The sequence below is a fragment of the Triticum urartu genome, chromosome 3A (assembly GCF_056163025.1).
Source record: "Triticum urartu cultivar PI428250 chromosome 3A, HENAU_Tu73, whole genome shotgun sequence".
NCBI lineage: Eukaryota > Viridiplantae > Streptophyta > Magnoliopsida > Poales > Poaceae > Triticum > Triticum urartu.
In genome coordinates, this window is record NC_141875.1 from 710,237,266 (window position 1) to 710,263,514 (window position 26,249).

At 44.3% G+C, this 26,249-nt stretch overlaps 3 protein-coding genes across 4 annotated transcripts; 1 reads left to right on the forward strand and 2 right to left on the reverse strand.

The window, feature by feature from the left end:
- Positions 1–667: 667 nt before the first annotated feature.
- On the reverse strand, positions 668–4,098 carry LOC125549361 (protein RETICULATA-RELATED 4, chloroplastic). Its single transcript, XM_048712797.2, has 8 exons — positions 3,515–4,098; positions 3,288–3,356; positions 2,504–2,635; positions 2,360–2,413; positions 2,221–2,265; positions 1,375–1,514; positions 1,051–1,176; positions 668–966 (listed from the first exon to the last, which is right to left on the reverse strand). The coding sequence occupies exons 1-8, from the start codon at positions 4,058–4,060 to the stop codon at positions 912–914; spliced, it is 1,167 nt and encodes a 388-aa protein (XP_048568754.2). The 5' UTR covers positions 4,061–4,098; the 3' UTR covers positions 668–911.
- Positions 4,099–15,446: 11,348 nt separating this feature from the next.
- LOC125546140 (uncharacterized) lies at positions 15,447–17,057 on the forward strand. Its single transcript, XM_048710299.2, has one exon. It carries the CDS (start codon positions 15,624–15,626, stop codon positions 17,055–17,057), a length of 1,434 nt encoding a protein of 477 aa, XP_048566256.2. The 5' UTR covers positions 15,447–15,623.
- On the reverse strand, positions 17,008–21,676 carry LOC125546141 (uncharacterized). 2 transcript variants are annotated; one of them, XR_015599087.1, is made up of 7 exons: positions 21,108–21,676; positions 20,899–20,967; positions 20,067–20,144; positions 19,855–19,908; positions 19,716–19,760; positions 18,133–18,447; positions 17,008–17,142 (listed from the first exon to the last, which is right to left on the reverse strand). XR_015599087.1 is itself a non-coding variant. In XM_048710300.2 (6 exons), the coding sequence occupies exons 1-6, from the start codon at positions 21,570–21,572 to the stop codon at positions 18,214–18,216; spliced, it is 945 nt and encodes a 314-aa protein (XP_048566257.2). In that variant the 5' UTR covers positions 21,573–21,676; the 3' UTR covers positions 18,030–18,213. The 2 variants fall into 2 exon arrangements, 1 of the variants encoding a protein (XP_048566257.2); XM_048710300.2 differs by lacking the exon at positions 17,008–17,142 and having other exon boundaries at positions 18,030–18,447.
- Between the last annotated feature and the right edge of the window lie 4,573 nt (positions 21,677–26,249).

A 26,249-nucleotide genomic window follows, 5' to 3' on the forward strand; every position in this document is an offset into this window, starting at 1 on the left:
TTGCAGCTTCAAAACCCCATATCGCTTGCTTTTTAATTTTATTTTTAGGGGCTTAATACGAAAATAAAAAAAGGCAAAGGCTTCTCTGCAGATTTAGATGCTACAGCGGATGACAGTGGGCCCTGGCCACAGTGGAATGCCACATAGGCCATGGATACGTTCGTGTACATGAAATGTGACCGTATATGAATGCTCGTGCAAGTTTGATGACTAGAAACACGTATTTTACAAGTTTGTGCACCAAACTGACCATCGCGTACAAGTTCTATGACTTCGGGTGTATTTACCTCTTTGGAGTTTGATGTTTGGGCTTATGGTCATGCCCTCATGTTCTTAGGATGGTTGAATGTATGATAAGACAAATGATGTGGGTAGCTGTTCGTCGACTCGCTTGGCTCTGAACATTTCCCATCGTGGATGTGGCACAGCTAGGGGAGGGAGGTCCTGTCCGTCCTTCTCTTTAGTTCTGTAGTTTTCGGATGCTGTGGTTTTCTTTTATATCAAACAAAAAAACATGTATGACACATGTAGTCAAACTCAGTACATGAATCAGGGTGTGTTTTTCCTCATCTGGAGAAACTGCTTTCTAGGTTATCTATCTGCTGCCCAACATCGAAATTTCGCTCTGAGCTAGGCAGAACGAGACAACTCAAATGCTCCAAGTCCAAGAAGCAACATTTCACTCTATATGGCCTTGCAAGTTGCAAGATATTGAAGACAAGTAACATTTCGTCCGCAATAATTCGACACATCATATATCTATCTTTCTACTTGCTTTCATGAAAATAATTTGAACTCCGCCGCGCAGCATTCCCTGTGAAGAGAAGAATAACATCCCAGGGCGCAGGCGAGATATAGTACTAGTTGACTTCCGAATTCCGGTATAGATCAGTAGCAAAAAGGCTGGAACTTCAGATCTCCTCTTCGGCCTTTTGAACACCTACCATCCTGGCATAGTCCACCCATCTGTTCATACATAAAGTTCATCGGTGAGTAATGCTGTCGACACAGGGTCACGGCTTGTTACATGAGTGTTACTCGCGCACTTACAGTAAAGAACCCAAGAATGTGTTCCCTGTCCGAACAGCGAAGCAGAGGGCACTCAGCAGAAGCTTTTGTTTGTGTAGTACAGGCTCCAGCATCCTCTGCTCGATTACACCAGACAGAATCTGGTACCTGGTGAAGTATATAATCATTTGTCACTACCGTTAACAACAAAGAGACTACGCATTATTTTTTAGATATTAGATACTATGCTTTGGGTTCCTCAAAAGAAGATACTATGCTTTGCAATGGTTGCCCCATTCAAGACAAAAACAAGAGAATGGATTTATTTATGCCACATGTGTTGAATATTATGGAGAAGATGTTTACCTGAGGTTACTAGAAACTGCCATATATATACCATAGGCAATACTAGTTGACACAACTGGAATATCGTCAATTTCATCGTCAAGGTCCTTGTCAACAGCCTTCCTTGCTTTGATCAGTGCATTCGTGACACCAGTACCAACCTGGGAAAGATGACAAGTTCAGGAAAATAAGCATTGGCGACCAGGACTGCTAGATTGTTCCTTTTCAGAACAGAAACATTCGATTCAGAAAAAAACAAATGACTGTTATTCAAACACTATTTCTTCTAAATGAGGCAGTACTAGAGACAAAACAGAGTTAAAATAAATCCTTAGTTACTGTAAGATTTTATTTTATTTTGCTTTAAGCGAATCAGAAAACAGCAGAAATATCTGATGGTTGAGTTATTAGTGAGTCTGTGTGCTTCAAAGTAAAAGGTCCAGCTTACAATTTTCTGGAGATTTGGTGAACTATAAGTCCATATGTATTTAGCTCGTCAAATAGAAGTTCAGAAGAAGTTAGAGATTATCTGGATCTTCAAGCAAGTTAGCTCAATGTTGTGTCAAACGTAACATATTACTTTATTGGAGTCACTAGAATTGAAGCTTAAAAGCATGAATAGTTTAGCCTGATGAAAACAAGTATGGCAGAGATCTTTTACAATGATACTTGAATAATTTCTTGTACACTTTGTCCATTTTTCAAATTATTTTCACTAAATCTTCATAATAGGATCCTCTCCTAGTGTTTACTGCCCAAAGAGGGGGAAAATGACATTGGCATATTTGTCAACAAAAAATCAAGATAAGTTGTTAGTGATGATTATCAGTTCATCACAATACATCTTTGGTGACATGGCAGGCTTACCAGAGAAGCACCAGTTCCGACTGCAAAAAGCTTTGCACCATTTTTCTGCAAAGGGTCACAATTGTTAGTTGACCAATAACCCCAAATTTAAGGCCACCATGTGCGTATAAAAAAACACATTAAAACTAATGTACTTTACCACAATAGCTCCTAGCCTCTGCAGAATTGAGAATGATCTTCCAGCCAAAGCAATCTGGAAAAAAGTCAGCATAAGTGTTTTGACAAAAAGGAAAAAGGCTACAAAGGTGTAATTAGCTAGAAAGAAGGGTGAAGTTCTGGTTACTTGGAAAGCATTGTCTGGGCAGTTGTGGAAAAAACTAGTGATAAGCCCAGCATTTCTTGCAAGTGGTGGCTGCAGAGATACAGTTGGTGCTGGAAGATATACAAGCATGAAATCTGCAACAATTGCCATGACCTGGGTAGTACAAGAAGCAACTGAATTAGATTTTGAAGCAGATAAGTTGGAAGCACAATAATTACTTCATTTAGAATAAGCTAGTGAATTGTATCGACAATGAAACAAAAGTAAAAGCCAATGACCTTATTTTGTGATATGAACAGGATGTTTCCATCAGTACCATTGTCCTTGGTACATTTGGGATAGTTTAAACTTTTGATTTTGTTTGCTTGATTAATCATTTATATTTAACAAGACAGCAAGGATTCAAGCTTGCATTATACTAGTTACAACTTTGTAGTCGCTGCTAGGTTCACAGTTGATGATTTTCAACATAGAAGGTAATGTATGTAGTAGAGAAATAACAGAGCAAAACCACAAATTAAACTCCTGACAGGGTAACTTCAGAACACCTGGAAACAAACATACAGTACTCTGTGGATCGAATTTCCTCATGTTAGAAATATTATTTTGTACTCACCGACGAACATTTACCATTTAACAACAAAACAGAATTTCTAATAGAAGTTAACACGGACTTATGAATGATCATGTAAAGCCAGTTTCACACCATGGTTTGTTTGGTAGTTTGATTTGAAATGTCAGGGTTATATATCACATATGTACAAACTGCATGTCTTCAGTAGCAGACAAGCAAAGGCAGGCGTACCACATCAGCGATGACGATGTCAATCTCTTTGACGAAGTTCTCCCGTCTCTTCTCGTACTCGGCAGCTGTCTGAAACAAACAGAGCAAGCAGCAACAAAAAAGCGTCAGACAAATTAAAACGCGATTTCATTTTTTCTTCTTCTGAAAATCAAATCAAATCATAGGGAAGATAAGATAAGAAAAGGTTGAAAGCATTCATGATCATCCATGTGGATGGAGGCACGGACCTTGGCGATCATGCCGACGCCCATCTCCATGGCGAGCTTGGCGAGGAAGAGGTCGTCGGCGAGGAGGCGCTCCTGGAACCCTCTGAAGCGCAGCAGCCAGCGGAGCAGCGGCGAGGCATCCATCTCCGCGAAGCGCCGCACGATGTCGCCCGTGACGCGGCCGCCCTCGACGGCCGCGGCCAGGTCGGCGGGGAGGCTGGAGAGCTTCCTCCCCGCCTGCGCCAGCACGAACAGCGCCTCCCCCCGGTTCCGGCCCCACTCGCCGCCGCCGTCCCCTGTTTCGTCGTCCCCGCCGCCGCCGCCGCTGTTGTTGTTACCGTCGTCGTCGTCGTTGTTGTTGCCGCCGCCGGTGGAGGAGGGGAGGGCGAGGGGGAGGCGGGGGCGGGGAATGGCGAGGCGGAGGCGGAGCGGGAGGGAGCGGAGGTGGGCGAGGCGGGAGCGCGGGTGCTGGCCATGGAGGTGGAGCTGGCCGAGGTGGGGTGAGGAGGATTGGTGGTGGTGGCGGGCGGAGGGGGAGGAGGGCAGCATTGGGGAGGGGGAGGCCATGGCTGGCGGCGTGGCGGGGGGAGGGGAGGGGGAGGGCGGCGGCAGGGACGGCGTGGGGGGCGGCGGGTTTATGAATAGTGGGGCGTGGGGCATGGGGTTGGGGGCGGACGCAACGAGGCCGGAGACCGCGGGCCGGTGTGTTGGGTCCGTCGTCCGTCAGACTGTATCTGTCAGCGAGTCCGGTTGGCTGGGTCGGACCTGGGAATCCACGAGATTCCTGCGAAGGCCGGGCCAATCAGCGGGGTCCCCCGAACCGCGGCGCGGACGGTGCGTTGAGTCCGTCCGTCCGTCAGCCCGTACGAATGCTTTCACTTTCGCCTCTTCTTCGGTTGCCCACGCTCTACTTTTGTTGCCGATCGCACGGTTAGGATTTCGCGTCATCAACACACCTACCTACATCACCTATGATGTACTCCTATAATAGTATTCTATTTTACTTTATGTTTTTTATTATCATAAAAAGACCTAAATAGGTAGATTCGACTAATCTCGGCCATCGAACAATGTCAATCCAACGATCTAGATTGGTCCAGCGACGAACGCTCAATGTTTAGCATCCAATTAATATCATGCTAAATATCAATAGATAAATAAATATTTCCCCTAATATCAGCGTGCAATTAATATTCTACCATATATTCACCGAATATCGGAGCACGCATTTAGTGGTCATTAACAAGGTGAAATTTTGTGCCCAAAATTGTATTTATGGATAGAGATCATAAGGAAAGAAATTAATTTGCGATTCCATCCTATAAAATAAAGAGGATACCTTCACAAAATGTTGCATACGATTTCATATTTTTAGGGGGTATTTAGATGTCGGGTAATGACTTAGTGTGGTTGTATCATCTATGTATACAGACTGAATGAAAAAAAAATCTGTTTTTCCAAAAAAAAAGCAACCGTTAGGAATAACTAGGTAATTGCCCGTGCGTTGCTACGGGACAACAGACAATTTTAGTATTTTTCACATAAATCATGTTTAACATATAGTTTTACGATCCTCGTGTATATCAAACAACATAATTCGACTACAAATCATTCAGTCCAACACAGCTTTGCAAAAGATCATCTTGTTTTTTTTCATCACAACAATCTGTATAACACACATACGTATAAATGAGAAGCAATAGTAGAGGAACTAAAAATAATAGTAGTAGAAGTACACGCTCCCATAGCTAGCACACAACTTAATTTTGTTTATCTATGCGTATGCATTAGCAGCAACGGTATTAGACACATGCCCCTCTCTGTTTATGCATTAGCAGCAACGGTATTAGACACATGCCCCTCTCTGTTTATGCATTAGGAGAAGCAGCACATCAGCGGCATCACTCGGTCACAAAAAATAATCGCTCCATCTCTCTCTCTCTCTCTCTCATCACGTGAGGCCTGGTTAATCTTGCGAAATCATTCACAACTCCGGCTGCTGCTCCTCGTCGGCATCACAATTTCGCCTCAGGGTAAAACTGCTCTGGCCCCTGCGCCTTTCTCACGCACACACACGCTCTCTCTCTCCCATACGGAGCAGCAGAAGCCAGCAAGCCCACGCCGGCGTCGGCCTCCTGCCCGTCCCTCTCTTCTCTCCCTACCTCGAAACAAACTGACCCCCTCCAGCAGCGGCAGATAGCACCTTCCTTTTAGCTCCTCCCGGTATCCAGCCTCGGCAGCCATGCAAACGCGCGGATCCAGAAAAGACACTTTGTTCTGCTTGATTTGAGAAAAAAATGGAGGGAAGGGAACGAACCTATAACGCGGATGAGAAGGATCGTGGTGGACTGGCGGAGGAGATCAAAGGCGTGGCGGCCCCAGGTGGACGGCGGCGGGAAACCCTAGTATGCATTAGGAATACAAAGAGAGATGGGAGAGATCGTGTGCATGCCTGCATGGAGGAGTTTCGGCTGAGAATTAGGGAGACAAATTAGAGCGTAATTTGAGGGTTTTTGTTAACATGAGGCTGCTTTTCTTCTTGAAAAACTATGAAAGGAAAATCAGAGATGAAAGAGGTGGAAAAAATCAAAACGTAGCGATGCGGAGGAGGTCGGACGTAGCCCACGACGTAAGATGGGAAACGGAACGTTCCGTTCCTTTCAGGTAGTATATACTTGTTGGGTTTCGTAGTAATTTCAAAAAATTTCCTACGCACACGCAAGATCATGTGATGCATAGCAACGAGAGGGGAGAGTGTTGTCTACGTACCCACGCAGACCGACTGCGGAAGCGTTGACACAACGTAGAGGAAGTAGTCGTACGTCTTCACGATCCAACCGATCAAGCACCGAAACTATGGCACCTCCGAGTTCGAGCACACGTTCAGCTCGATGACGATCCCCGGACTCCGATCCAGCAAAGTGTCGGGGAAGAGTTCCGTCAGCACGACGGCGTGGTGACGATCTTGATGTACTACAGCAGCAGGGCTTCGCCTAAACACCGCTACAGTATTATCGAGGACTATGGTGGCTGGGGGCACCGCACACGGCTAAGGAATAGATCACGTGGATCAACTTGTGTGTTTCTGGGGTGCCTCTGCCTCAGTATATAAAGGACTAGAGGGGGGAGGCTGGCCGGCCAAGGTGTGGCGCGCCAGGAGAGTCCTACTCCCTCTGGGAGTAGGATTCCCCCCCTCCCAATCCTAGTTGGAATAGGATTCGCGGAGGGGGACAAGAGAGGGAGGGGGCCGGCCACCTCTCCTAGTCCTAATAGGACTAGGGGAAGGGGGAGGCGCGCAGCCCATGTAGGGCTGCCTCTTCTCTTTTCCACTAAGGCCCATCATGGCCCATTTAGCTCCCGGGGGGGTCCGGTAACCTTCCCGGTACTCCGGTAAAATCCCGATTTCACCCGGAACACTTCCGACATCCAAACATAGGCTTCCAATATATCAATCTTTATGTCTCGATCATTTCGAGACTCCTCGTCATGTCCGTGATCACATCCGGGACTCCGAACAACCTTTGGTACATCAAAATGCATAAACTCATAATATAACTGTCATCGTAACCTTAAGCGTGCGGACCCTACGGGTTCGAGAACAATGTAGACATGACCGAGATACGTCACCGGTCAATAACCAATAGCGGGACCTGGATGCCCATATTGGCTCCTACATATTCTACGAAGATCTTTATCGGTCAGACCGCATAACAACATACGTTGTTCCCTTTGTCATCGGTATGTTACTTGCCCGAGATTCGATCGTCGGTATCCTTAGTCCATTCAGGTATTTCAGGATGTTCTTGACCGCTGTCCAGTGATCCACTCCTGGATTACTTTGGCACCTCCCTGCTAGACTTATAGCAAGGCACACATCAGGTCTGGTACACAGCATTGCATACATGATAGATCCTATTGCTGATGCATAGGGAACATCTTTCATATTCTCTCTATCTTCTGCAGTGGTCGGGCATTGAGTCTTACTCAATTTCACACCTTGTAACACAGGCAAGAATCCTTTCTTTGCTTGATCCATTTTGAACTTCTTCAAAATTTTGTCAAGGTATGTTGTTTGTGAAAGTCCAATTAAGCGTTTTGATCTATCTCTATAGATCCTAATGCCTAATATATAAGCAGCTTCACCGAGGTGTTTCATTGAAAAACTCTTATTCAAGTATCCCTTTATGCTATCCAGAAATTCTACATCATTTCCAATTAATAATATGTCATCCACATATAATATCAGAAATGCTACAGAGCTCCCACTCACTTTCTTGTAAATACAGGCTTCTCCAAAAGTCTGTATAAAACCAAATGTTTTGATCACACTATCAAAACGTTTATTCCAACTCCGAGAGGCTTGCACCAGTCCATAAATGGATCGCTGGAGCTTGCACACTTTGTTAGCTCCCTTTGGATCGACAAAACCTTCTGGTTGCATCATATACAACTCTTCTTCCAGAAATCCATTCAGGAATGCATTTTTGACATCCATCTGCCAAATTTCATAATCATAAAATGCGGCAATTGCTAACATGATTCGGACAGACTTAAGCATCGCTATGGGTGAGAAGGTCTCATCGTAGTCAATCCCTTGAACTTGCCGAAAACCTTTTGTGACAAGTCGAGCTTTGTAGACAGTAATATTACCGTCAGCGTCAGTCTTCTTCTTGAAGATCCATTTATTCTCAATTGCTTGCCGATCATCGGGCAAGTCAACCAAAGTCCATACTTTGTTCTCATACATGGATCCCATCTCAGATTTCATGGCTTCAAGCCACTTTGCGGAATCTGGGCTCACCATTGCTTCTTCATAGTTCGTAGGTTCATCATGATCAAGCATCATTACTTCCAGAATGGGATTACCGTACCACTCTGGCGCGGATCTTACTCTGGTTGATCTACGAGGTTCAGTAGTATCTTGTTCTGAAGTTTCATGATCATTATCATTAATTTCCTCACTAACTGGTGTAGGTGTCACAGGAACAGTTTTCTGTGATGCACTACTTTCCAATAAGGGAGTAGGTACAGTTACCTCGTCAAGTTCTACTTTCCTCCCACTCACTTCTTTCGAGAGAAACTCCTTCTCTAGAAAGTTTTCGAATTTAGCAACAAAAGTCTTGCCTTCGGATCTGTGATAGAAGGTGTATCCAATAGTTTCCTTTGGATATCCTATGAAGACACATTTCTCCGATTTGGGTTCAAGCTTATCAGGTTGAAGCTTTTTCACATAAGCATCGCAGCCCCAAACTTTCAGAAACGACAACTTTGGTTTCTTGCCAAACCACAGTTCATAAGGCGTCGTCTCAACGGATTTTGATGGTGCCCTATTTAACGTGAATGCGGCCGTCTCTAGAGCGTATCCCCAAAATGATAGCGGTAAATCAGTAAGAGATATCATAGATCGCACCATATCCAGTAAAGTACGATTACGACGTTCGGACACACCATTACGCTGAGGTGTTCCGGGTGGCGTGAGTTGCGAAACTATTCCACAATTTTTCAAATGTACACCAAACTCGTAACTCAAATATTCTCCTCCACGATCAGATCGTAGAAACTTTATTTTCTTGTTACGATGATTTTCAACTTCACTATGAAATTCCTTGAACTTTTCAAATGTTTCAGACTTATGTTTCATTAAGTAGATATACCCATATCTGCTTAAATCATCTGTGAAGGTGAAAAAATAACGATATCCGCCACGAGCCTCAATATTCATCGGACCACATACATCTGTATGTATGATTTCCAACAAATCTGTTGCTCTCTCCATAGTACCGGAGAACGACGTTTTGGTCATCTTGCCCATGAGGCACGGTTCGCAAGTACCAAGTGATTCATAATCAAGTGGTTCCAAAAGTCTATCAGAATGGAGTTTCTTCATGCGCTTTACACCGATATGACCTAAACGGCAGTGCCACAAATAAGTTGCACTATCATTATCAACTCTGCATCTTTTGGCTTCAACATTATGAACATGTGTATTACTACTATCGAGATTCAATAAGAATAGACCACTCTTCAAGGGTGCATGACCATAAAAGATATTACTCATATAAATAGAACAACCATTATTCTCTGATTTAAATGAATAACCGTCTCGCATTAAACAAGATCCAGATATAATGTTCATGCTCAACGCTGGCACCAAATAACAATTATTTAGGTCTAATACTAATCCCGAAAGTGGATGTAGAGGTAGCGTGCCGACCGCGATCACATCGACTTTGGAACCGTTTCCCACGCGCATTGTCACCTCGTCCTTAACCAATCTTCGCTTAATCCGTAGTCCCTGTTTCGAGTTGCAAATATTAGCAACAGAACCGGTATCAAATACCTAGGTGCTACTGCGAGCATTAGTAAGGTACACATCAATAACATGTATATCACATATACCTTTGTTCACCTTGCCATCCTTCTTATCCGCCAAATACTTGGGGCAGTTCCGCTTCCAGTGACCAGTCTGCTTGCAATAGAAGCACTCAGTTTCAGGCTTAGATCCAGGTTTGGGTTTCTTTTCTTGAGTAGCAACTTGCTTGCCGTTCTTTTTGAAGTTCCCCTTCTTCTTCCCTTTGCCCTTTTTCTTGAAACTAGTGGTCTTGTTGACCATCAACACTTGATGCTCCTTCTTGATTTCTACCTCCACAACTTTCAGCATCGCGAAGAGCTCGGGAATAGTCTTGTTCATCCCTTGCATATTATAGTTCATCACGAAGCTCTTGTAGCTTGGTGGCAGTGATTGAAGAATTCTGTCAATGACGCAATCATCCGGAAGATTAACTCCCAATTGAATCAAGTGATTATTATACCTAGACATTTTGAGTATATGCTCACTGATAGAACTGTTCTCCTCCATCTTGCAGCTATAGAACTTATTGGAGACTTCATATCTCTCAATCCGGGCATTTGCTTGAAATATTAACTTCAACTCCTGGAACATCTCATATGCTCCATGACGTTCAAAACGTCGTTGAAGTCCCGATTCTAAGCCGTAAAGCATGGCACACTGAACTATCGAGTAGTCATCAGCTTTGCTCTGCCAGACGTTCATAACATCCGGCGTTGCTCCTGCAGCAGGCCTGGCACCCAGCGGTGCTTCCAGGACGTAATTTTTCTGTGCAGCAATGAGGATAATCCTCAAGTTACGGACCCAGTCCGTGTAATTGCTACCATCATCTTTCAACTTTGCTTTCTCAAGGAACGCATTAAAATTCAACGGAACAATAGCACGAGCCATCTATCTACAACCAAACATAAACAAGCAATATACTAATCAGGTATTAAGTTTCATGATAAATTTAGGTTCAGTTAATCAAATTTATTAAAGAACTCCCACTTAGATAGACATCCCTCTAATCCTCTAAGTGATTACGTGATCCAAATCAACTAAACCATAACCGATCATCACGTGAGATGGAGTAGTTTTCAATGGTGAACATCGTTATGTTGATCATATCTACTATATGATTCACGCTCGACCTTTCGGTCTCCGTGTTCCGAGGCCATATCTGTATATGCTTGGCTCGTCAAGTATAACCTGAGTATTCCGCGTGTGCAACTGTTTTGCACCCGTTGTATTTGAACGTAGAGCCTATCACACCCGATCATCACGTGGTGTCTCAGCACGAAGAACTTTCGCAACGGTGCATACTCAGGGAGAACACTTCTTGATAATTTAGTGAGAGATCATCTTATAATGCTACCGTCAATCAAAGCAAGATAAGATGCATAAAAGGATAAACATCACATGCAATCAATATAAGTGATATGATATGGCCATCATCATCTTGTGCTTGTGATCTCCATCTCCGAAGCACCGTTGTGATCACCATCGTCACCGGCGTGACACCTTGATCTCTATCGTAGCATCGTTGTTGTCTCGCCAAGCTTGTGCTTCTACGACTATCACTACCGCTTAGTGATAAAAGTAAAGCATTACATCGCGATTGCATTGCATACAATAAAAACGACAACCATAAGGCTCCTGCCAGTTGCCGATAACTCGGTTACAAAACATGATCATCTCATACAATAAAATTCAGCATCATGTCTTGACCATATACATCACAACATGCCCTGCAAAAACAAGTTAGACGTCCTCTACTTTGTTGTTGCAAGTTTTACGTGGCTGCTACGGGCTTAAGCAAGAACCAATCTCACCTACGCATCAAAACCACAACGATATTTTGTCAAATAGACTCCGTTTTAACCTTCGCAAGGACCGGGCGTAGCCATACTCGGTTCAACTAAAGTTGGAGAGACAGTCGCCCGCAAGCCACCTATGTGCAAAGCACGTCGGGGGAATCGGTCTCGCGTAAGCGTACGCGTAAGGTTGGTCCGGGTCGTCTCGTCCAACAATGCCGCTGAACCAAAGTATGACATGCTGGTAGGCAGTATGACTTATATCGCCCACAACTCACTTGTGTTCTACTCGTGCATATAACATCAACATAAATAACCTAGGCTCGGATGCCACTGTTGGGTTTCGTAGTAATTTCAAAAAAATTCCTACGCACACGCAAGATCATGTGATGCATAGCAACGAGAGGGGAGAGTGTTGTCTACGTACCCACGAAGACCGACTGCGGAAGCGTTGACACAACGTAGAGGATGTAGTCGTACGTCTTCACGATCCAACCGATCAAGCACCGAAACTATGGCACCTCCGAGTTCGAGCACACGTTCAGCTCGATGACGATCCCCGGACTCCGATCCAGCAAAGTGTCGGGGAAGAGTTCCGTCAGCACGACAGCGTGGTGACGATCTTGATGTACTACAGCAGCAGGGCTTCGCCTAAACACCGCTACAGTATTATCGAGGACTATGGTGGCTGGGGGCACCGCACACGGCTAAGGAATAGATCACGTGGATCAACTTGTGTGTTTCTGGGGTGCCTCTGCCTCAGTATATAAAGGACTAGAGGGGGGAGGCTGGCCGGCCAAGGTGTGGCGCGCCAGGAGAGTCCTACTCCCTCTGGGAGTAGGATTCCCCCCCCCCCAATCCTAGTTGGAATAGGATTCGCGGAGGGGGACAAGAGAGGGAGGGGGCCGGCCACCTCTCCTAGTCCTAATAGGACTAGGGGAAGGGGGAGGCGCGCAGCCCATGTAGGGCTGCCTCTTCTCTTTTCCACTAAGGCCCATCATGGCCCATTTAGCTCCTGGGGGGTTCTGGTAACCTTCCCGGTACTCCGGTAAAATCCCGATTTCACACGGAACACTTCCGACATCCAAACATAGGCTTCCAATATATCAATCTTTATGTCTCGACCATTTCGAGACTCCTCGTCATGTCCGTGATCACATCCGGGACTCCGAACAACCTTCAGTACATCAAAATGCATAAACTCATAATATAACTGTCATCGTAACCTTAAGCGTGCGGACCCTACGGGTTCGAGAACAATGTAGACATGACCGAGATACGTCTCCGGTCAATAACCAATAGCGGGACCTGGATGCCCATATTGGCTCCTACATATTCTACGAAGATCTTTATCGGTCAGACCGCATAACAACATACGTTGTTCCCTTTGTCATCGGTATGTTACTTGCCCGAGATTCGATCGTCGGTATTCCTATACCTAGTTCAATCTCGTTACCGGCAAGTCTCTTTACTCGTTCTGTAATACATCATCCCGCAACTAACTCATTTATTTGCAATGCTTGCAAGGCTTAAGTGATGTGCATTACCGAGAGGGCCCAGAGATACCTCTCCGACAATCGGAGTGACAAAAGCTAATCTCGAAATATGCCAACCCAACATGTACCTTTGGAGACACCTGTAGTACTCCTTTATAATCACCCAGTTACGTTGTGATGTTTGGTAGTATCCAAAGTGTTCCTCCGGTAAACGGGAGTTGCATAATCTCATAGTTATAGGAACATGTATAAGTCATGAAGAAAGCAATAGCAACATACTAAATGATCGGGTGCTAAGCTAATGGAATGGGTCATGTCAATCAGATCATTCTCTTAATGATGTGATCCCGTTAATCAAATAACAACTCATTGTTCATGGTTAGGAAACATAACCATCTTTGATTAACGAGCTAGTCAAGTAGAGGCATACTAGTGACACTTTGTTTGTCTATGTATTCACACATGTATTATGTTTCCGGTTAATACAATTCTAGCATGAATAATAAACATTTATCATGATCATAAGGAAATAAATAATAACTTTATTATTGCCTCTAGGGCATATTTCCTTCAATACTCCTATATAAGAGATAGATAAATTGTATCTACGTGGGAAAAGGTTAAACCTAGTGCTTTTCCAAGCACATGGACCATAGAGAAGGATCAGATATCAAAGGCTTAGGGATGGTCTTTTCCTTTTCTCTCCTCTTCTTCTCGATTAATTTCTCTTGTGCCGTCTATCCCGCTTCCCGGTTTTCATCCTCTTTGAAGAAGGAGCTTAAAATGTTAGTGAGGATGCAACCATCTATAGAGCAATCATATACTTCATCTTTCGAGAAGGAACGAACATAGACAAAAGATACTACATTCATTAACAATGGGGGATCTAGGAAATTGAAGTTACCCGAGGGATGAGGCAGCATTGGACGACAACGTGATTGCGTGATGGCACGCTATTCTCGTATCAATGGGATTTGGGACCGTCAAAGCTACTGGCAATAAATGGGCTCAAGTGATGGACTGGTGGCTGAATTGTTCATTTGGGCCTTACTCAATGGTCCATGTCACCATGTCCTATATATTTTCTTATTCTAGCCCTACTCTTTTTCTTCTTCCTGCTCTACTGAACCTACGAATCGTTATTTCCTCTTACACGATTACTCCTCTCGCCTCCCATGGTGGCTACTACCAAAGCAGTAGGGATACTCTAACCTAAGTTTCCAAAATTTACCTGGGGCGGACACCCCTACATGACCCCACGTTGGTGCCGCTCTTGACAAGGATGAAATGAATACAGTGGTCATAAAGAGAAGCTCAAAACCACACATGGCAACTTGAATCCAAATATGTGGAGCTATAGGTTCAATTGTCTCCACACTTCATCTATGTGCGTTTTTCCATTTGTCCTTGAGTTTGGATCCAAGTTTCTTGGGTAATATGGTTAAAATAACTGCAAAATTGGTTATTTTTTGTATGCATATAAAATTAATTATGTGCAACATTTGTGGAGCAAGTTTCATTTTTGTTGTGAAATACTCCCTCAATCCAGGTTTATTGTATCTCCTAGTATTTTGGTCTAACTTTGACCATATATACAACAACACAATATAATTTGTATTATGAAGAGTATTCCTACTATGTAGTTTTTGTGACATATTAGTTCACATTTATTATCTAAATTTATGGACAAAGTTTGACACTAAATATGAGGGGCCTAATAAACTCGGACGGAGGTAGTATTGCTCAATTTCTGAAAGATATGTGACATAGTTGTGCAACATTTTCAGAATTTGTGAACAAGTGTTGGAGTGATTTAAAATTCCCTTGAAATATCACTAGAATATTTATATATATATTCTAGATTTTTGAGTGAAATGCTAGTGCAGTGGATGTGAAATTCATTTTTCCTTCAATAGTTATGAAATATGCATGAGTTCAATTTATTTGTAACAAGTCATGACTGAAATGCATTTCCAATTGCATTCTAAATTAACTAAACTATGTATAACATCGACACATTTAATCACACATTTGAAAATATTCCTATTTTAATTTACTTCAAAATTTGTGTCTTTTAATTGGAATTTTTAATGATTTTCTAATCGTGGATCCCACCAACAATTTAATTATGAACCGGGTAAAAATAATGATTACAATGAAATTCATTTATCGAGGTGCTTTTTAGAGCAAAAATATGTTGAGGAGTCTGAGTTTTTGCTTTTTTAGTTTTTTTAGGTGTTTTTTCTTTTTTTAGTTGAATAATTCTTTTTACTTTTTTTGAGACAAATAATTCTTTTTGCTTAACTGGGCTTTAGAATAACCTTGCAGGAGGGTACTGGAGAATGGGCCTAATTGCCAAATGAACCCAAAATCCAACCTGAAACCCTAACGAAGGGCAATCTCTACCCGTAACCGTATAGGCACTTGCCGCCACCCATCTGCTCACCCTCACGCCGCAGCCACCGCCACCGCCACTGCCACCGATCGCAATGGCGTCGCCTCATCCGCTGCCCGGCGACATGCTGTTCCTCCCTCCCCCATCGCAGGCCGCGGCCGCCGCGTGCACGACGCTCTGCTGCTTGTGCGGCGTGCCGATGCCGCCCAACGCGGCCAACACCTGCGCGCCCTGCCTCCGTGCGCGCGTCGACGTCACCGACGGCGCGCCGCGCCACGCCGCCGTGGTGCACTGCCCGTCGTGCTCATCGTACCTGGAGCCCCCGCGGCGCTGTACGCGCGCCGCCCCGGAGTCGGCCGAGCTCTTGCAGCTCCTCCTTCGCCGCGTCCAGCGCCCGATCCAGCGCCTCGGCGTCACCCTCACCGCGGCCGAGTTCGTGTTCACTGAGCCGCACTCCAAGCGCATCAGGCTCCGCCTCCGCCTTCGCCGCGAGGTCCTCCCCGGCCGCGGCCTCGCGCTGGAGCGGGACCACGCCGTCGAGTTCACCGTCCACGACCGCCTCTGCGACCCCTGCGGCCGGGCCCGCGCCGGCCCCGACCAGGACCAGTGGTGCGCCGTCGTGCAGCTGCGGCAGCGCGCGTCGCACCGCCGCACGCTGCTCCACCTCGTGCAGCGGCTGGCCGCCCTCGGCGCGGCCGGCTCGGCGACCCGCGTCGACGTAACCGGCGCCGGCGGGATCGATTTCTTCTTCGCGTCCCGCTCCCACGCTGCCGGCCTTGTCGCCCTCATCGCCTCCCTCGCGCCGGCGCGCGTGGCGGACGCGGCGAGGCAGCTCGTGTCGCATGACACCAAGAGCAACACGTACCGCCACCGGCACGCCTTCTCCGTGGAGCTCTGCCCGGTGTGCCGCGATGACCTCGTCTTCCTTCCGAGGGAGGCGTCGCGCGCGCTCGGCGGGCTCGGGCCGCTCGTGCTCTGTGTCAGGGTCACCGACACGCTGGCCCTCCTCGACGCCTCCACCCACCGCGTTGTCAGCCTCGGCATCAAGGACTACGACCGGCACAGGTTCGAGCCCGCGCTCACCAGCCGCCAGCTCGTGGAGTACGTAGTGCTGGACGTCGACCTCTCGCCGGCCACCGGCGACACCACGGCCGCCAGGTTCGGGTACCGGACAGCATACATGCAGGTGGCCCGTGCGTCAGAGCTGGGCAGGAGCAACGCCGTCGTCACCGTGAGGACGCACCTCGGGCACCTCCTGGGCCCCGGTGACCGCGCGCTCGGCTACGACCTTCGTGGCGCCAACGCCAACAACCTGGATGTGGATAGCCACTGCTTGCCGGATGCTGTGCTCGTCAAGAAGATCTACGAGAAGGGCGGCGACGGCGACAGGATGCAGGAGGACGGCGGCAGGAGCGATGACCATGGCGTCGCGTGCATCGACGAGATCGCCATGGGGATTGGCGGCATTGATCTGGACCCGTGCGACGAGGTGGAGCTTGATGAATTGCTCGAGGACCTCAGAATCTGAGAGTACGAGTTGTGAATCTTAAAGGAGGATGGTGACTGCTGGCCTGAAGCTTCAGTGCATCTGATGTAGACAATGTTCAATCGGCCTGTCATTAAAACAAAAACATGTTAAGACCCTCCATAAGATGTTCCTTAAGCATTTTGTCAAATCTACGGCGGAAGTCAACAAAGTGAAGTTCAAAAGGACAAAGGTTTTGCAAAGGCACAGAGCAATGATATTGATTCCAGGGGTAATTCGAACTCTACTATCTGCTTCTGTTTTAGTTCTTTTTTACAGATTTCAAAGCATTTTTTCTAGGAGATTTCAAAGTATTTGGACTTAATCTGGGCTGCTAATACTCTGCCACCACACGCTAGTTTTCACTATCTAAACCATCAGGCTTCCGTGCATCTACGTCGTCGGCAGTTTTGTCAGAACTTAAACTTTGTATGTCCAAAAGGTTTTTCATTACCAAACACTCAATGTTCGGTACCTGGTCTCTAAATGATTCACACTCAGTCAGACAAGTTAATGTTAAGTACAGAATTCTAGCAAATTCAATTCATTCCATGTCCTCGCAGATTTTCTGTTCCTAATTTCTAAGAAAATCAAGCTGCGCAATATCAAAAATCTGATTTTTTAGGCTCATTGAAGTTGTCAGAAATAAGATTTTCTTAATCGATGCTCACAGTCACTGAACTTTGTCCGATCAAGCTATGCTATATCAAAAAATCCGATCTTCAGGGTGATTAAAGTAGTTAGAAGTAAGAATTCCTTAATCAATGCTCACAGTCACTGAACTTTGTCAGTTGACTCAGAAATACATTCCCTTGGTTAACTAGAACAATGTACAATGGTTTTTCTTGACTACTAAGTGCAGGCTAATTTAAGCAGATGGGGGTGAGACCAGCCACCAATTCACATGAACTAGGAGGTCAAAATTTTCATTCTCTAGTTTTCCGTTCATAAACAACACATGGAGACAAGTGCAGCAACGGCTTACGATAATGAGCACGCACCAATTTTATTTCCTCCGGCTTTCACAAAAATTCAGATATAGGCTGCGCAGAGGGCCCGAGGCAATAAAGCTTATTACCTAACCAAATATTCGCTCTTCAACCTCAGCAACAACACCAGTATAGTCGTATAGTTAATGGTAACTACACCAGCAACGGCCTTAGGCTGTTCCATTCTCTCGGGATTGTCCAGACGAATTCCCCTGGGATTCTCCAGACGAACTGTATGACCAAAGTGCTGTAGCCTTTGCGGGAGCTGTCCCAGCTGAGACCTCTGCTTTAACTTCAAAGTATGACGACCACTTCTTTTCCACAGCTTTGTCATCAAGTTCCTGGATGAAAGCCTTCCTTGTTATGATTGGTGCTTGGGGCACACCAGCGTCAATCTGGGAAGGCTGAAAAGATCACAGATATTGTGAGGTTATCAAATAATTTAGACCTTGAGAGAACAGGAAAACATTAAATTCAGAAATAAATTCATGTCTGTGTTGCAATTCTAATCCTTCTTATTGACATGCGGGTTTTTTTTCTTTCACACGAGAGATGTTAGACCTAGCTCGAGCTCACGTGAGAACATGAAGAACACTCGAGAGAGACAATGATTTTTATGCTGCGTTCAACTTGCAGCTTTTCTGCTTCTTCTCTCCTTTTTATTCAGTGTTTACAACGCTAACTGAAAATGGAAATACATGCCGTGTCTGAGCTGCGAGCACCGCCATCCCAACGCTCCTCGCACGCCTCCCACGATCAGGTCAGAGCGACGAACTAGCCTAACAAACTAGACCGGGTTGCAGCTCGGTTTATTCTCTGGCAAGGTTTTAACTGAAGAAAAATAGACTGACGAAACTGACAGAAACAACACCTAAATTCTGACGAAACTGAATTTTCTATGAACCTGAAGACAGCAGCTGTTAACTGAGGGAGGGAGGGAGGGAGGGAGGGAGGGAGAGAGCAGCAGAAGCAGCAACCACTGGAAAATTAAACCACTAGTTACCCCAGAAATAAATTGCCGAAAGAATTTCAGAAAACAAATACTTGATGTATCAGCACGACAGCACAGTAGAAACTCTGTGGAGTTTGCATACTCCAAAGTAAAAGAGGTAAATCATACTGTTTTCTCGAATGTTGATGAAATTTTGCAGAAACAAAAGCCCATTTATATTTAGCTCGTGAAACGAAATTTGGGGAATAGATTTGAGATTGTTCAGATCTTAAGGCAAGTTAGCTCGCAATACCATGTCAGGTTTATTTTTTCGATAAAGGGCATCTTTTTATTAACTCATAGTGGAGTATCAAGGACCATGTCAGGTGTATGATACATTACTTCATTGGGGTCGCTAGAACTGAATTTAGCAGCACAAATGTTTGAAACCATAACGGAATCTGACACCTGCTCACTGACACCAAGCAAGATGATGCCAAGGGTGAACATCTTGGCGCCAACGATTGACTTAGCAATGCATATTCAGTAGCTCACGGCAATGCGAGGGTTTAACGCGATGGTCACTAGTGCTGAGTTAGCCACCCAGGGCATGGTGGTGTGTGACTCCCAACGGGTAAGTGTGAGATTCGGTCAAAGTTTCAACACTGGTCCACTTTTGAAGAAGTGGCAAAAAGGATCAGAATGTAAATTAAAACAAATTGATGGGGATTGGAAGCTTACCGGAGAAGCACTGGCTCCAACTGTGAAAAACTTTGGGCCGGTACTCTGCAAAGAGGCCACAACTATTAGTTGATCATAAAATCCAAAATTTGATGTTACAATGTGCATCGTAATAATCCGTAAAATGAATGTACATTACCGCAATTGTTACTAGCCCGTTCAGATATAAGTACAATCTTGCAACCAAAGCAATCTGAAAAAGATTACATAAAGTGTTTTAACACAAAACGAACAGGCTAAAAGGTGTATCTGAGTATACATAAAGTGTTCTTGTCATAGAAAAGGTGAAGTTTTAGGTTATGCTGGAAATGATATTGGGCAGCGTTGAAACATGGTAGCGACAAGTCTTACCTTGTTCCCAAGTGGTGGCTGCAGAGATATACTAGTTGGTAGATAGACAAGCGTAAAATTTGTAGCTATTGCCTTAACCTGGGTATTACAAGAAGCAACTGAATTAGATTATGTTACATATGATTTTGGAGTACAATAGTTAAACAGAAATCATTTAATATCAGGTCATCAATTACTTCAGTCAGTGAAACGCTGTGCCGAAGCTAGGCAACCAAAACCAGATTTTTTATTGCCCACAGCAGCAGGGGAGTGCAAGTGGAAGGTTTCAGAGTTACAGGGGAACCAGAGGTAGGGGATCCAGGACAGCATGCCCCTCGCTCGTGAGCTTTGAACCAGATAAATTGGCGGAATACACTTGAGATATTCAAAAAATATCATCACATTGCAGGATTCAAGCTTGCATGATTTCGACTGGAAGTTTGTGTTGCTGCTGCTTGGATCCTAGTTGAGGAATTTTCAACTTATGTAGTAGAGTATTAATGGAGCAAGAGCAGAAACTATACTCATCACAGGATGACACTGGAACACTTGGGGGGAGACATACAGTGCTCTTGGGATCCTATTTCTTTGTGTTAGAATTTAGAAAGATTACCGCACTCGCTGACAATCATTATCATGTAAAAACAAATCTGATTTTCTGATAAAGCTAACACTGAATAATGGATGGTCAGATAAAGACTATTTGACACCCATACTCTGTTCCTCAGCTTATTTGGCAAGGGTGCAGATATGTTTAAACTGTAGGTAAATCAGATAAAGATTACTGCACCCACTGACAATCATTATCATGTACTAAATCAGTAGCACATCTAAAGTAGAACAAGAAGCATACCGCATCCGCGATGACGATGTCAATCTCCTTGATAAAATTCTCCCCTCTCTTTTCATACTCTGCTGCAGTCTAAGCAAACAAAAGCAGCAGCAGCAGCAGCAGCAAAGGAAGAAAACATCAGATTGGCAGCCAATCCAATTTCACAGTTAACACAAACACTTGATTTCATTCTTGTGAAAACTAAAACGAGACCCTCCATCCCCGCAGACCTTTGCTATTGCGTTGAAGCTGATTGCCGCGGCGGTCCTGACGGGGAAAAGGTCGTCCGTGAGGAGCCTCTCCCCGAACACTTTGAAGCACAGCAGCTGCGGGGCCTCCACCGCCGCCACCAGGTCGGCCCTCCACCAATCCTGTGGCCGCGCGAACAGCGCCGCCCCGCGGTTGCCGTCGGAGCCATCTCCATTGCCGCCGCCGTCGGAGCCATCTCCGCCGCCGCCGCCTTCGGAGTCATCTCCGCCGCCGCTGCCGCCGCCGCCGCCATTGTTACGACCGTTTCCGTCGCCGGCGGAGGGGAGGGCGTGGGATCGACGGCCAGCTGCGCAGGTGACGCGGGTGCTGGTACGGTTCTTAGAGCGAAGGGAGGTGCAGGCCGAAGGGTGGTGGTGAGAGCGGGGGAAAAAGGCGTTGGGGAGGATCTTGACAGCGGAGGAGGAGGGCGGCACGGCGGAGGCCATGGCTGCGGAGAGTGAACCGAGCTAGGTGTCCGGGTAAGCGCCGCCGCTCCTGGTTCGTGGTGGGGTGGATGGATGCCGAGAGGGAGCATGTTGCTGTCTGAATGTGCAGAGTCAAAGTCAGAGAATGATCCGATCAGTGACGACCGCCATTTTTCGGGCGCTACTACGCGTCGGCCGACCGGCCAGGATTTGGGCCGGTCCCCTCCCCACCGCACGATACAGTACCTTTTGACCGTGCGATCCAGCCATTCACCGTTTCCTTTTTTTTTGTCTAGCACGCCTGGGTTCATGAACCATCACGCGCTTTGTTCCTTGCGCACAGCATGCGCTCCTGCCCCCACGCATCATCCTTGTTGCCCCTGCTTGCAGCGAGCAGCTCGCCGTCTCCCGCACATGGCCGCCATAGTTGTAGCTATTTCGGTTGCCGGTCATAGCAAACGCCGCCAATGGTTGCGGCAAAAAAATCGTCGTCGCTGGTTGTAGCTCGTTGTGCAGGTTGCAACATTTCGCGTCGTTGGTCATAAGCAAACATGAAAGATGGTAGCAGCAAAAGTCGTCATTGTCTTTGTAAAATTGAGAATTTTAACAATTTTTATAATTATGGACCCCACCAAAATTTAATCATGAAGCATGTAAAAAACATTGGATACAATGGAATCATGAAAGTCTATTCAGGTGCTTTTCAGAACAAAAATATGTTGAGTGAGTCACAATGCAGACGACCCTATTTTATTTTGTTTTGCAACCAGACAGCTATAATGTGCACACTAGTTTGAGAGGGGATGCGTCTCGCTGCGAGCGGGACAGACTCAGTAATCGCTGAAGGCGCCGGTCTAACTGGGCCGACCCAGCTCATGCGAGGCCACTGCCTCTTTTTTTTTGTTTGTTTGACCTTCTGTTTCATTTTTTTGATTTCTTTTTTATAACTTTTGTTTACACTTCAAAAAAATTTATAAATGTATGTGTTACAAAACATACTTTTTTGTAACGAAAAATGTATACAAAAAATATAAGATGTGTCTGAAAAAAGCTGATCATGTATTTAAAATATGTTAATCAGGCATTTGAAAAGAAATGTCAAACAATAATTTGAAAATTGTTACTCAAGCGTTTCAAAAATGTTGAATGTGTATAGAAAATTGTTACTCAAGCGTTTTAAAAAATAATGAAATATTTTGATCATGTATGTGAAAATGTTAATCAAGCATTTAAAAATATGTTTATCATGCATTCAAAAAGATGTTAATCTTGCATTTGAAAAATATTGATAAAGCATTTGAAAAATGTAAAAATGTGCATAGAAAGAATGTTTATGTATTACAAAACTGTTAATTTTGTATTTGAAAAATGTTAATCAAGCACTTGAAAAACTGTAAAGTGTGCGTAGTAAATATGTTGACTATGTATTAAAAAATAATTTTGTATTAAAAATGTTAATTAAGCATTTAAGACAATTAAATGTGCATATAAAAAATGTTGACCATGTTTAAAAAAATGCTGCCCATGTATTCAAATAAGTGTTCAAAAACATGTATTAAAGAAAAATGCAGTGATAAAATGTGTATTGTGTACTGAGAAAACCTGCACGTGACAAAAGAAGTATGAAGAAAACCAAAAAAACAAATAAAAGAAAAAAAGAAACCCAAGTAAAACGAAAAAAAATGTACCAAAAAAAGACAACCGGAGTATGATTAAATAAACCATTGAAAGAAAGAAAACCCGAAGTATAATGAAGAAGGCTGGTGAAAAAGCAAAGAAAATCGTGGTATTTTCAAAGAAAAAAAGGAAAAAAAACGAAGAAAACCGATGAAGAAAATAAAGAAAATCGAAAAAAAGGAAAAAAAAATAGACCAAAGCGAAGAACCACCAAAGAGAAAACCAAAAGAACCATCAATCAAAACCAACAGAAAAGGCAAAAAAAAAACGTGAATAACCAAGGGAAAAAGAAAAAACGAAATAGAAAAAAAAAGAGGCGAGCAAACCAGCGAAGTCACTCGATCGAATGAACTCAGCGAAGGACAAAAAACAGACAAAACGGGCCGGGACAGAAGCTACAGTATGGGATAAAAAGCTTCAGCGAGAGTATCTTCTTCCATGGAGAGATTCGTTTTCTTTTGTTCATTTTTTAAAAATATTATAGATACATATATGCCAAAACATAAATTTACTTAAAAAATTTAAACCACAAATTAAAACCTATTAATGCAGTGGAAAACATTTGTTAGCATAGCTTGAAAAATGTTTATAGCATTCAGAAAATATCGTTTGTGAGATTATATAAATGTTCACCTGTTTCAAAAAGATGTGCATGGCGTTTTTAAAGATGTTTATACAGTACAAACAAGAATATCCGTGTATTCAAAAAACATATTTCACACTATACAAAAAAGTGAACCTTACATTCTAAAAACATCACGCGTTTGGAAATATATTCATTACATTTAAAAAAAGTTATGAAATGAAAAATAATATTCTCATAGTTTTGTCAAAATGTTTCAGCATGTATTAAAAAATGTTTAATACATATGCAAAAATCTTCATAACATGTATTTAAGAGAAAGAAACGTTAATCATGTATTTGAAAGCTGTTCAATGTGTATAAAAAATTGTTTCAGATGTACATGAAAAATGTATAATGTGCGTTGAAAAACTAGACATGCACAAATAGAAAAAACAGAAGAAAATCAAAGAAAAACCAGAAATCCAATGGAAAACCAATAGGAAAACATATACAAATGAAAGAAGAAGAAAAATACACAGAAGGTACTAAAATCGGTCCGAACTGGTTCGTAACTTTCCTAAAACCGCTTGGATCTACAGCGCTAGACCAGCCTGTCTAGTGGAGCGCCAGAGGATAGACCAAAGGATCTCTCGCAATATTATGCAAGAAATAATGCGCATTAGCTTTAACCAAAATCCCTCCCAATTTTTGCTGGTGAGATGGGTGTGGGCAAAGAAAGTCTGATTTCATCAGATGGGCAAAGAAGAGTCCAAAACAGGGGAAATACCCTTTTGATTCCTAGGTGTATATACACCTCATATGGAAATAATAATAAAAATTTAAAAAACAGTCAAAAAAGTTTGGAAGTTTTTTGACAATAAATTTGGCTTTCTTTTGCACTTGTATATAAATTCATATGAATAGAAAACTAGCATTGACTTCAGAAAAATATATTTTATTTGCTATCATAGGTCACTATTAACACTCTTTTGACCAAATTTTTTGTCTTTTTGAAATGAAGTCGAAATATTTTTCCTTTTTGTGGAATTTTTTTACCAGTACAATGGAGGGTCAAGTTTATTTCAAAAATATTTTCAGAATTTATTAACATCACATTTAATTACTAAATTATTTTTCAATATAATGGAAGCTCAAATTTATTTTAAAACCGCTTGCATAACTGTGTATACACCCCTAGACCAAAACTTCCTGTCCCCAAAATTGGGCTTAGGATCGCCTCGTAGGGGGATGTTTTGGGCAATGGGCCTAATTGCGAAATGAATCCAAAGTCAAATCTTCTGTAACGCTAACGAAGGGCAATCTCTACCCGTAACCGTATAGGCATTTGCCGCTGGTCACTGTCACGCTGCAGCCACCGCCACCCATGGCAATGGCGTCGCCGCATCCGCTGGCCGGCGACATGTTGTTCCTCCCTCCGAAAAAATAGCCAAAAAAGTTTGGAAGTTTTTTCACAATAAATTTCACAAAAGAGTGTTAATAGCCACACCTTTCCCGCGCCCCCCTCGAGCTGCAGCCATGGCCTCTATGAGTTCAGTCACCCTCTTCTCTCTGTTCGTTGTAGCTGGATCTGAGAGCATGTGGTCATAGGATTTGATGTGGAAGCATGTGGTAGGGTTGATTCGTGCGGTTCGTGTGCTATGCTTACTGTCAATGCGGTAGTTGTGATAGTGATGAACACAATGGATTCATAGCTAGCTGTCATGTATGCTCCTCCTTTCATAGATCGTCCGGCATATTGTGTGGTATGCTTACTGTCAATGCATGCTACGATTGTAGGACATGACCATCACTAGTAGAAAACAGGGCTATGGTCCAGGCCGGGTCAGCCCATTAGTCCCGGTTCAGTCTAGAACCGGGACCAATGTGGGCATTGGTCCCGGTTCGTGAGCCCAGGGGGCCAGCCGGGCCACGTGGGCCATTGGTCCCGGTTCATCTGGACCTTTTGGTCCCGGTTGGTGGGATGAACCGGGACCAATGGGCCTCGCTCCTGGCCCACCACTATTGGTCCCGGTTGGTGGCTTGAACCGGGACCAAAGGCTCCCCTTTAGTCCCGGCTCATGTCACCAACCGGGACCAATGAGGTGCCTATATATACCCCCTCGCGCAAGAGCAGAGCACAGTGCTCTGTTTTTTCTGGCCGAGGGGGAGAGGGCTTTGTGGTGCTCTAGCTCACCTCCTATGCACATGAGGTGTTCGATAGAATGCCCGAGCCACACTACTTAAGCTTTCTCCTCTCGAAGCTCGACCTCCAAACTCCATTTTCCTCAAGATTTGTCTAGATTTAGCGGTCTGTCACGCCCCGTCCCCGTCTTCACCGCCGTCGATCACCCGCGCCGATCTCATCACCGACACCACCGTGGTGAGCCTCTTGTTCTTATCTTCTTTCTGAAAGGAAAAATATTCTTACTTGTATGTTTAGATAGACACTTGTATCA